The sequence below is a fragment of the Sipha flava genome, unplaced genomic scaffold (assembly GCF_003268045.1).
Source record: "Sipha flava isolate LNK unplaced genomic scaffold, YSA_version1 202_pilon_pilon, whole genome shotgun sequence".
NCBI lineage: Eukaryota > Metazoa > Arthropoda > Insecta > Hemiptera > Aphididae > Sipha > Sipha flava.
Window position 1 is genome coordinate 1,178,304 of NW_020272797.1, and position 12,507 is coordinate 1,190,810.

The 12,507-nt window shown below is 32.4% G+C and overlaps 1 protein-coding gene across 1 annotated transcript; it reads right to left on the bottom strand.

The window, feature by feature from the left end:
- Window positions 1-4,550: 4,550 nt before the first annotated feature.
- LOC112682363 (ras-interacting protein RIP3-like) lies at window positions 4,551-12,066 on the bottom strand. The gene is made up of 4 exons (XM_025552937.1): window positions 11,956-12,066; window positions 11,730-11,836; window positions 11,484-11,616; window positions 4,551-5,126 (listed from the first exon to the last, which is right to left on the bottom strand). The coding sequence occupies exons 1-4, from the start codon at window positions 11,989-11,991 to the stop codon at window positions 4,818-4,820; spliced, it is 585 nt and encodes a 194-aa protein (XP_025408722.1). The 5' UTR covers window positions 11,992-12,066; the 3' UTR covers window positions 4,551-4,817.
- Between the last annotated feature and the right edge of the window lie 441 nt (window positions 12,067-12,507).

A 12,507-nucleotide genomic window follows, 5' to 3' on the forward strand; every position in this document is an offset into this window, starting at 1 on the left:
AGAAGCCACAAGGTTGTCTACCAGTGTCAAGTGTACAAGTGTCTGCGAGTTCAACGGTAATTTATACGACAGCACCAATGAAAGCCGAGTTCACCCGCGTATACTAGACAACAACACGTAATGCATACATAAATGTATTATAAAAATGAACGTCTACGATCTAACACGAACATTATACAGTTACGGACGCAAAATGTTATGTACACGTCGGCGAAAACAGCCCTGGTTCGCGCGCGAGATTCCCGTGCGTACAAACGCCTCCGATCTGGCGGTATATACACGTTTCCTGCGACCGCGGCCAGGGACTTCCGACGGGTTCGCACGCGCCCCGATCGTAACGCACCACGCCGTTACGCAACGGTTCGTGCGCCGAAAAACAACGCGGGACGGAAAGTTTCGTGCCCGCAGATCGCACGGCACACGGACGTGCGTTGGTGTGTACATTGTAAAACAGCCGAATTATAATAATTGCGGTACGGGGTGAAAAGTGCCGGTGCGCGCGCACGGTGGAACAACACACCTACGCCCGGAACCTACAATTACCGTGCAGTTAACGTACGAAGAAATACGACCTACGTGCGCGCGGGCAGCGCGTGTGCGAATCACGATATGCCTACGCGTACCGGACACTGCGCGTATTGGTGGTAATGGTTAACGATACCGCGCACAACTACGGTTTACCTACCACTACCGAACATCACGCGCATTCCAATCACGTTTTCCGATCGGTAACGTGTGCGCGCGCGCGCCGATAAGTGTATGCACGGTATTCATTATTAAGTGTGCCCGGCCGCTTCCGACGGCCATCCTAACCGATCCTTACGTAAAAACGTATTCTTCTCTCGTTTCGCACGACCGCCTCCCGCCCCCGCTGCTCCCCGTTCGTGTAGCCCCGTTGTTTTCCGTCCGGACATCCTTGACGTTTCTCCGAGTTTTCGGATTCCCGCGCACATCGATCGGCATGTCTGTCGCCCGGAGCGCCACCAGGTGCCGGCGCGCACGCCGTCGCTGCCGCTTTCGCTTTGGCCCCGGGAAACGTGTACAACGCGTAGATGTCGGTGTTTTTTTAAATTTTATTTTTTTTCTCCGTTTCAATATTACTTTATATCCACCCGTACGCGCGTACAAAAAACGCATAAACGATTTTTTCCCATATCTTTCCGGTATGTCTTTCTCCGGTGTACTATTCGCTCGTTGATTAATTGCTAGACCGTACGATTTTATAAAACTGTTTTCGTCGTTGTGTATTTTTTTTTTTTCAGCTTTTTCTTTTCGTGTAAGTTTTTATTAATCTCGAGATCGTCGCCCACGTACCAGTACTCGTTCAGTGCGCTTTGGATTCCCGAGAACGATCAAATTACCGTACGACTTAACACGAAAATAAAAACATAAAAATATATGTTTTCCCTCGGCCGACGCGGACGGGTCGAAGGTCAAGCGTTCTTGCTTTTCTGCCGGATTCGACGTTTACCGAAAACGATCCTCTTTTTTGAATTTAATAACTAGGTATCATACGGTAGCATTAGTAAGTTATATGAGTAAAATTATACTACCACGTTTTATCTATAAAATTTTTACTCTTCGATTATTTTCGCATGATATGAATACTCTATATACAATGTAGCGAAAGTTGTTAACTAATCATAGTTGGATCCCTCTACAAATAGGCTTCATCGAGTAAAATTCATAAAATCCAAAAAAGTTTTATTTGAATAATTGTCTTTAAACTACATTTGTGTGATCTAACTATTGTCGGAATCGATAATCAGTTAAAATATACCTCTCTAGATAGAAGGCGTGATTACATTAACTGTTTTTTTTTTTTTTTTAACTGTCGAATGGAACTGTCAACTTTTAGTCAAACTTATTGGTCATAGAGCCCCTACAGTCAGTACTAGACATATAGTAATTCCTTATTTTATATTTCACAGAGTAACCGCAATTTCGTTCTTCATAGTCTCAGAGGCATCTCCAGACCTTGGCTATGGGAAGATGGTTGGGAAATGAAATAATATAAAAAATAATATTAATTTACATAGGATTCAGATACAGAGTGTAGAAACATTTTTTCATATTTTGAAATTTAGAAAAATACTCCACAAAAATTTGTGTCATTTGAATGTTACATTATTAAAAATTAATCATCATAGTATATCTTTTGTAATTGGCAGAGTGGTCTATTATTTTTTTTCTACATTCAATGCAATCTACCTGTGATATGCAAAAGCGCCAAATCAGTAATCTATTTTGGTCCATTTCACTTCTTATTTAAGAATTATTTTAAGTGCTTATTGTACAAATATATAAATATATATATATATATATATATATATTTATATATATTGATTCTATGATAGCGATTACCTATCTATAATAAAAAGATAACCGGAATCTATTGTATAAAAAAAATATCAAGTAATTTAATAAAAATTATAAAATTGACCAATTACTATATAAGTCAATCCACCTAACGGAGGGAGGGGGATCGCTTCCATAAATCCCCCTCCCTCTATGAAGACATCCCTGCATAGTCTCATCAGTAGAATTGTATATTATTTTCACGATAATCAAGCGGACGATTTCTTTTTCAACAATGATATTCATAAGTTGAAAAAACTGTTACCTTGTTTTTAGTTCATTCTTTTATATTACTTGAACATTTTTAGTAGTTTTTTAGTTAATCATATTACGCGGGCTTTAATATCAATAAATAAATAGATAATCATTGATTATCATTAAATCGGATTACCTAAATGAAAAAATTGTATTTAATATTTTTTGTCGAATGTAAAAATATCCTGTCGTGGTTGACACTATAAACGGACTTGATGGAAAAGTTAATTTTTAACTAAGATCTACGACAACCAACCGTTTACATCATCAGCATTTCTAAGTTTAATAAACGGCATCCAGTGAATTATTATAAGTAATTTGTATTAAATTTTCTACTTTTAATCGTCGTGTTTGGATTTTGTGTCATTTTTGTTTAACTTAAACAGAAATTACACATAAATTATTCATTAAAACTAAAACGCATATTATATATGCATTATGTTTTTATTATAAAATACAAAGTTCGTTTATATTTTAAAAAGAGATAAAAATAAAATAATGTGATTTATGAAAAATAAAAAACCGTTAATATTTACGAAAAAATATGAATAATAAAAAGAAAGTTTAACTATTGGTGTATTTTAAAAATCCATTAATTATTTACGAACCGGTTACAATAGTAGCTTTATGTTATTTCAAATAAATATGTTCTTAGTAATTTTGAAATGTTATTAAATAACAAATTATCGTACGTATTAAATAGGTAAAATACCTAAATATTTATTAACATTCTAATAATACGTATATTAGGTAAATCATCAACAATATATTTAATATTGTTTGGATTCAACCAGAAGACTTGAACAGTGTCGATAAAACACATAATATTATTATAATATATAAAATTATATATATATAATTTATAATATATTATAACATTAAATAACTACAACTGTGTCTTTTGGGCATTACAGAAATAAAATTAACATTAAGAACAAACTAAATTATTAAAAATGTAAGTATATGCATTGTGAAATTACTGTTTTCGTAAAATCAACAGTTTCACGAATTTGGAGCAATAAATAAATAATTTTTTAGAAATTTGATAATATTGGCTATTATTTTTGTGCCTAAACCGATATATTTTAATCCATCAGCCCTTAAAAACTTTATTATTATTGTTAGTAAAAATTAGAAACCAATTTACATTATCTATGTAAAACTGCATTTAAAATCGTTGTATTGTCGTCGATTAAAGTCTAAACGAACATCAACAACACATATGAAAATTAAAAACCGGAACCTGCAGCAACATTTGACAGCAATATTCTACTCAAATCCTGTACCTCAGCGGACAGGTTTTTGTTTTTGAATTTCTATCAGGATTAATAACTGATCAAGTACTACATTTAAACATTTATCACAATGTGTAAGTAAAAGTATAATTCCGATCGCTCGTATAAAAAATAATTGAAAATAACAATAATTAAATACAACACAACTATAGTTTCAAATATTGCCGTTTATCGAAAATTAATTTTGATTGCTTTCAAATTTAAAGCCATCAATCCCAGCGGGCTATCAAATATCTATGCTTAATCCAAAGCCTGTATATTTTTGACCAGATTCATTCGTACAGTTTTAGTGGTGGATAAATACTTATGCTGGATTAAGGAATGTCGAAATGTTAAAAATGTAAATATTCATACTTGTAAACTCAACTATTCCTACAATTTTACGTTAAAAAAAAAATATATAAAGATATTGTATCTGCAAATTTTTGCTTAGTTAATTTAACATAATCGAGTTGATAAATCATCACATTAAAAAGTAGAGGTCCGATTATTAATGGGTATTATCGTTGATTTTAAAATACACTTTATAATTCATAATAATGTCTATAATCAATGTTATTATTAAACGTCTAAAATATTCAGATAATACAACATACTATTAGTCTTGGAAATAATTTTCAAACCAATCATACACGAAATCACTTGTTCTATCAAAATAAATATTTATAAACACTTGCTGAACGAACAATTGTTTACAAATTTTCCTTTTGGGATAACATATCGTTTCCAACATAATGATGATTTTACAGATAGTTTTATGATACGTGGGTAGTGCGAATAACCTTCATGATTTAAAACCAACCGTCGTTCGATGAAGAATAAATAAATAATTTAATGTTTTAATTACAATAAATTAAATGAAAAAGATTACAATACCAAAAAAATAAATAAAAAAAAAACATATTTTGTTCATTTCTCAATTTGATAATTGGTAAAGATCAAACGCGGTGCACTACTGATGACACCGGGCGGATCTTTAATAGTTTCTTGCTGATAATATAACGAATGCTGTTGTTGCTGCTGTTCCGGTTGCTGCTGCTGCTGCTGCTGCTGTTGCTGTTGATGCTGCTGGTTCTGCTGATAATGCTGCTGTTGTTGTTGATGGTGATGATGGTGCTGCTGCTGTTGCTGTTGTTGTTGTTCGTTCTTACGTATCGGACATAAGCACGGTACCCATTTCACGTTAGAGTTTTTATTAGATTCCAAAATCGATTGCAACTGAAAAAAATAATCATTAATGCAATACTCTCATACAGTACGTAATGATGTGTATGCATGTACACGACAATGCTGCAAGGTACATCGCAATAGTTGGCATTCGTGAGCTGCCGAGTGCTTTCCACGGTCACAAATGGATAAGATTGAAAAATAATTATTCGAAGTGAAAACAATGTAACCACTACAACTATCTGCATATGGATGTACTTACTACATGTTATTGTATACGTGTTGCTTTCGCGTAAGGAGCGCTCGTACTTAACGCGAAGAAAATATTATAATGACAGCGAATGCCGTCGCCCGGCGGTCCGAGAACCATGACATTCCGCCAGTTTAGTCCAAGCAAAACAAATAAAGAAGAATTTGTTGTTGGATCCAAATGGTTTATTTGGAGGGGGGGGGGATAGATCAATACGTTCAGGAAGATAATGATAATATAGCCCGCAGAAGTGAGCGTGATACCGTTAGTACCGAATTGGTTGTAGATGCACACGAATTGATATTAATCGGCGCTAGGCTACACAAGTCGCACGACTGATTAACGAAGAGATAAATAATAACGCATCAAATACCATAATGGTCGTCCGGTGCACGCGTACACGCAACAAATGCAAATCGAAGAAAGCGGAGAATCCTGTTGGTAGGATAGTGATGTGTCCTGCGAACTTCCCGGACAAGTGGAACGATCATGCGCACTGCAGTCCCATAAATATATTTCGGTCTACTGAATCCATTACGCCGGACAGTGTCATAACTCAGTTCGCCGACGACATTATGTGAAACGAAAAGGGGAAAACTAGAAAACTATATAATATTTATGTGATGCGCATAAATGCGTGAAGTGTACACAGATTTACCTACAGCTATTTACAGTGGAGTGATCACATCACGAGACGGGTTATTGCGCAGAGCCTTGTAACAATATCTAAACGAGTATTTGAGTATCTCATGAAAGATACTTTGGTCTAAAAACAAAATGTAAAAACACATTCAATACAGAAATGTTGTATGCATAAAAACCGTGCTTAGAACCTAATTATTAATAATCAAAGAATCCGATTGTGTTCGTATGTTGCTTCTATATAATGAACACATGGGAAAAATAAGATTATTTTGAACAGCGTTCAACGAGTATGACCGATGGCCGAATAGGTAAAAAAAAGTCAATATATAATAGTCATGGTAAAAAATAATGAAAATAAATACAAATCTCTGTCGGTTTTTATGAGTAGTATATAAAAGAGATGTTAATTCGAATGAGTACTGTACAAAATAAAAATTTATAAATATTAATGAAATTAACAAAGATATATTTGGACCCAAGTAATATAATCAACCCGAGAATTTTATTTTATTTTAGACGACAACGAGACGTATAATACGTTACTAAAATACATCCAAAGCACTAAATTTTCGGGACGCATGGAATAATTGAAAAACAAAACAACATCTTATTACTACAATGAAGCGATACGTAGAACTATAAAAAAAAAAAAAAAAAAAAAAATGTAACCGAACTGAATTCGTTATTCTACTGGAATAGTAATAATACCGAGACAATAATTTCCACTGTCCCGGTAATCATTTCTGGTGTCACGATATTTATTTTTATTTTTTTCCGTGATCAAGTACTCAAATGAATTACTCCGTATCTGTTTTGATCCGGATTTAAAAATCGAGGCGAAGCGTTTAGCACTAAAACGCCAATAGCCATCGCTGCGCCTAGTAATTTTACCAAATATATTGCACACTAAAACTCATTTACGATTTTATGTCGCCGCGGTGTTTTGGATTTACGCTCAATCAGCTCCAGCTAGTCGGTTATCGGTGTGTTACAATAGAAACTTTCGAGAACGCGATTATCGATGCCACTCATTCTCCACGTGTTTATACATATACAGCGATCGAACGCGACCGAATGAATCGCGCGTCGGGGAAACGACACGCGTTAGAAACGAACGCGGAACACTCGGCAAAACGCGTTTAAACAATACAGTATAATAATATAGAAATAGTGTAAATATACGTATACACACGAGCAATGCGCGAACGTATAATAATATACGTTCGCACTCGGGGCAGTCGTGGTGGTACTGTCGGCCAGGATTCCGACGAGCAAAAACCCTACGCGACCATAAATCTCACGGTCGCAATCGGCACATCCGCGGCGCTTTTGCAGCGTTAGAAATCTTACGCGCGATATAATGCATACGAATACGGGATAGGATGTGCGTACATGTCGTACAGCTTCCCGTGGTCGTGCTCATCGATTTCTCTCTTATTGCCGGTAAGCGCAGCGCGCATACACGTGCACGCCGCACACACTTACACGCACACGCGCACAGGGCTTGACCTTCGGTGTCACTTTCTTCAATCACGAATCCAATGGACACACACACACACACACACACACACACACACACACACACGTCTAGGTATAGATACCAATATGCAAGTATAGGCTCTGAGAACGGTTAAATAAAAAAAATAAATAAAAATAGAAAACCTCTTTCGACTTTTTCGTTCTATTATTAATATAATTTTCGTACATGATCCTCGAACTCGATAAACTGTGTACAACGTGCGCGTACTCAAGTAACCACGCACGCACAGTGGAAGCGCCTAATCAACGGTCAACCGTTGTTGCGAGAAACGCACAACGTACGGTTGTCGCACGAAATGTCTAGTTGTTATGGTATTCAGGGATAGGGTTTTTTCATGAACTTTCTTTTTCGTAGACGAGGTCAATACGGTCAAAATGTATAACAGCTAATGTTTGGATATTTTCAATTGAAAAAAAGAAATGTACCGTAAGTAATCTATAACTATACATAGTACATCTTGAATTGCTTCATTATTTTAGTTCATGGGATTTTATCCCAGACATTTATACGGAATCGATGAAGCACCTATAAGAAAACTGTGATCATTTTATTCTTTAAATCAAAACTCGATATTGTACACAAATTCACTAAAATACCGTTTTTTGTCTAATTTAGAATAATTTAGTTAAGTTAATTTAGTTCGTTCATTAGTCTTATGATATTAGCAATTTCAACGAAATATTTAGAAAGATTATTGAACTTTATCTAGCCAAATAATTTTTATACTACGTAATTCTCGAATATTATTATGTTTATAAAAAGTAATGTCTTAAAGTAGCTGATAAAAATTAAATTTTTATCTATTCATGAGTTTTTCAAAATAAATTATAATCAAGTTTTACCACTATCAATACATCCCACTAATTCTAAGGTAATTTAAACTGTAATAACATGTTTAGATATTTAAATTCTTGTTTAATTATTAATATTTAAATATTGCTTTAAAAAAAAAATTTAAAGAAATAATAAAAACTTAAAAATTATTATGATATAAACATTTTAAAAGAATACATATTATTTTGCAAGATCGCATAAATTGATTCGAGAAGTTGTGTAAAAAAAATCATATTATACATAGTTTAATACTTAATATCAATATCAATCAGGGTCAGCATTTAGAGTAAAATCATGGGATAGCAAGCATCTTGCATATATTTAATAAAATTGTAGTCTAATGAAGTGAGGGAGTAGTCAGTGAATTTATAAGTCCTAGTTAACTAAGGTTTAAACATTAATAATAATATAATATAATATAATAATACATTTTTATATTGATATATATTATTACTTACATTACATTGATTTTAATATTTATATATATTGTTATACATAAATTAATAAAGAATTAAGTTAAAATAAAAAAATAATTGAATGGGTACCTACCTTTAATACATATACATATATATAAATTTAATTTACTCGTATTTATCAGAATTAAGTTATTTCTGTAAAAGAAATAAAAATGTAACCTATTGTAATAATAACCATTTGAATAGCCCACTTAAAAGTTTAAATATTTTGCATATTACTAAATATACGGTATCAAATATCAAAGAGTTAAGGGCAAAACATTATCATGAATAAAAATGTATTTATTATTAATTCATTTTAAAAAAAATATTAGGCTTTTATTTTAAATCTGTGGTTCTCAATATAAGCAGTGGTTGAATTGGAGAAAAATAAAGGTTGATACTAAATTATTTTGCTAATATTAATAGTATTAAATAATGTAATATTAGTAGGTACAAATTATAATCAAATAAATTATAAATATTACTTATTTTTCTTATACACTGAAATTATATACAATAATAATATAATACCTAATGCCTTAGGATAAATAAATATTAAAATTATTATTAAATTACAATTTTCCCATTACCTTGGTGATTTTTGGTTCTCTTCTTAAAAAAGTCCATTATGGACCATTTTTGACGTTTATTCATTTTATGTTTATAAAATATAATAAAAATAATACAGTACACACTAACTACACTATAATAATATAATTAGCAAATTATAGTATAATATACAAAATAATTATTTGTGGCGACAAGACGTCGTACTAGTCTACACTCTTTATTTCCTAGTAAATCACAAATTTAACATGCCAAAATTATATCTTTTAGCAGAATGCTTAATTTCAAAATTAAATATAAATAATATTTCATTTTCACAGAAAAGTATAAACGATCGTTATAGTTATTTTCGTAATGCAAGTCAATACAATCGATATTAATATTTTATTTTATTTTATCCAATCATAATCTGAAAAAATTAAGAATCCTAAATATTTTTACGAATTACTCGTAAGATAGTGTAATTTATAATTCGCAACCCTAGTAAAAATGATGGGGTAGCAATTGCTACCCCTCGCTACTCCGTAATGACGTCTATGATACTAATAACCATGTGAAAGTAAATAACTATCAAATATTTCTGGAAAACTTTTTAATCTTCCATCATAAAAGATATTATTAAATAAATATATATATATATGACTTAACAATGTTTTCTTCTTATATTTTCGTTGTGCTAGCCAAAATAAGATTAAATTCATGACAAATATACATATTCTTCCAAAACGTTTGTGTAAACGTGACTCAAATATTTTATAAATAAAAACACTACCTATCCATGAATTATTAACATATAATGTGATTATATTTTAATGTATTTAAGTTTACCTATATGTGATTCTGTTCCAATTATACATATATATGTATATATTATATAGATATTGTAATACTAAGATGTTATGTTGCAGTAGTAACTAAATTATTGGATTTCCAAAACGGATATATATTCAACGAAACATAAATTATATAATGCATATTAGTGGCCACACTAATCAAAACATAATTTATAGTTTGTGTTTAGTTTTCGAGACACGTGTGATTAACACGCACGAATAACCACAGTAGTCAAGAAAAGTTATGTTGCATATAGCTACTATTTAAGATTAATAACGACACGCAATACCTCATTCATTCTTGATTTACTATTAACTATTACATCAAATATAACTACGTGCATCATAATGTATAGTAAAAATTAAAAAATGAACAAATGCTTAATGCTTGTCATGTGTAGGCGTGAAAACATAATACAAGACAAAATACGTATAGTATAATAAGAAGAATTGAGCTGCTAATAATGTATGTATTGTCTTCTGATATTTTACGAATACAGTGATAATAAACAATAAGTGTTTTTTTTTTTATTTTTATAAATAACTCTTTTCAAACACTCATTAAACCTTAAACCAAATACCAAATAAATTGAATAATAATAATAATAATAATAATAATAATAATTTTTTGTCGTACAAACAGCGAATTAATAATAAACAAAACTGTTAATACTGCTATAGCTTGAACAAAAATAACTTAAATACCAACGCACCATGTGCGCAAATTGGGGGGCTTGGGGGGAAAGCCCCTAAACTTAACCGCAGCCCCCAAAAATCTAAAAATTTTAAATGTTATAATATTATAAATGTGTACAGTTTTGTATTTTGTTTTATATTTAAATACTAATATATATTATAAGATGGCCATGTTAATCATAAAATAAAAATTATCACTGGTATTGTGGAATTAAATGTATAATATTAGTTTGATCCTATATTATTAGGTATTATTATTACATCGTTTTATTATTTCTATTACGTCATGATCGCGATTGTATATTATACTAAATGTATATTTAGGTACCTACTTTATAATAATTATATAAGATACTCTTTACTAAACGCACGATGCCAGTAATAGGCCAAAAGCCCACATGATATTTGCCATGACGTGTTTAAAGTTTATATTATATTAGATTAAAAGTTTATTTAAAATTGTGTGAAAAATGGGGGAGAAAAGCCCCCCACGGTTCTGCTTGCCCTTAATATATTCAGCCCCGCCAAGTCAAAAGTTGAAATCACGCCTATGATACGCACTATTTAAATAATTTATAATAATACCTTTTGGTGAATGCTCGTGAAAGGTACAGCTACAGTCACTTGATTTGTCCCGGCAGAAGCTGCAGAAGCTTCGATAGGTTCTGGTTTACGTTTTATTTGCCACCAATGTGATGTTTCTTTTTCTGGAATAGCCCTGCAATGAATATTAAATTAACTAACCAACACCTAAGAATTAATAATATATGACATGTACTGTGTTTTACATGGGTATTAATATATGTTAACCAATGAGTATAATTAACTTACCCCGTTGACTGGTAAGCGCTATCGGCAATCGGAGATATTGAGGGTTTCTTCCGAGAAAACAGAGTTTGGTTCGTGCTTAAGACGCACAAAGTTAAAATCACGATTGCCTATATACACGTAAAAACAGATATTATTTTATAAAATACATATCCTTGCAATTTAGTATTGTATCATATCGAAGGTTATGTAATATTACGTTCGTATTATCGTAATATTATATACGTACCGTAGGGGCGACGAAGAGCTTGGCGTTGGGATACATGACGTGAATTGTGTCAGAAGAGTTCTTTCGGACAGCACCAACCCTGTTTATATAGTCACGGATAATAAAAAGTAGAGGTAGTAGGCCTATACCGCCCCACGCGCACCGTAAAAAGAACTGGTATATAATGACGAGGGGGGAGGGGGATGAAGGCGGTAACGGTGCGCCACGATCCATGCATACGCAAACAAATAATTATTTCGACAAAACAGGAATTAAATCGAGATCGACGAAATAACTGTACACTTGAGAAAAAAAAACATAATAAGGGTTCGTTTTCTCGTCTTTTCGTGTGACTGCGTAGGTTATATATTATACGACTATGCGTTGTCGTTCTACCGCATTCCTGAATGTTTAAAAGTATTTTTTTATACGCTTTACCGAAAACTTTTTTTCTAAATTAATCTAAAATGTATTTATAGCACTATAGTCATCGGTGGCGAGTATTTTCGTACTCACGAACCATTTTCAAAGTATATTATCGAATTGATAAAAATTCCGGATAACAAGCAAGCA

What these genes read in the sequence shown, in the direction of transcription:
- LOC112682363 (XM_025552937.1), bottom strand. Translation starts at nt 11,991, where the DNA reads ATGTATCCCAACGCCAAGCTCTTCGTCGCCCCTACG. An exon ending in AGCTCTTCGTCGCCCCTACG is followed by an intron (nt 11,837 to 11,955) that starts GTACGTATATAA and finishes ACGTGTATATAG; the next exon opens with GCAATCGTGATTTTAACTTT. An exon ending in TCACGAGCATTCACCAAAAG is followed by an intron (nt 5,127 to 11,483) that starts GTATTATTATAA and finishes TATTTTTTTCAG; the next exon opens with TTGCAATCGATTTTGGAATC.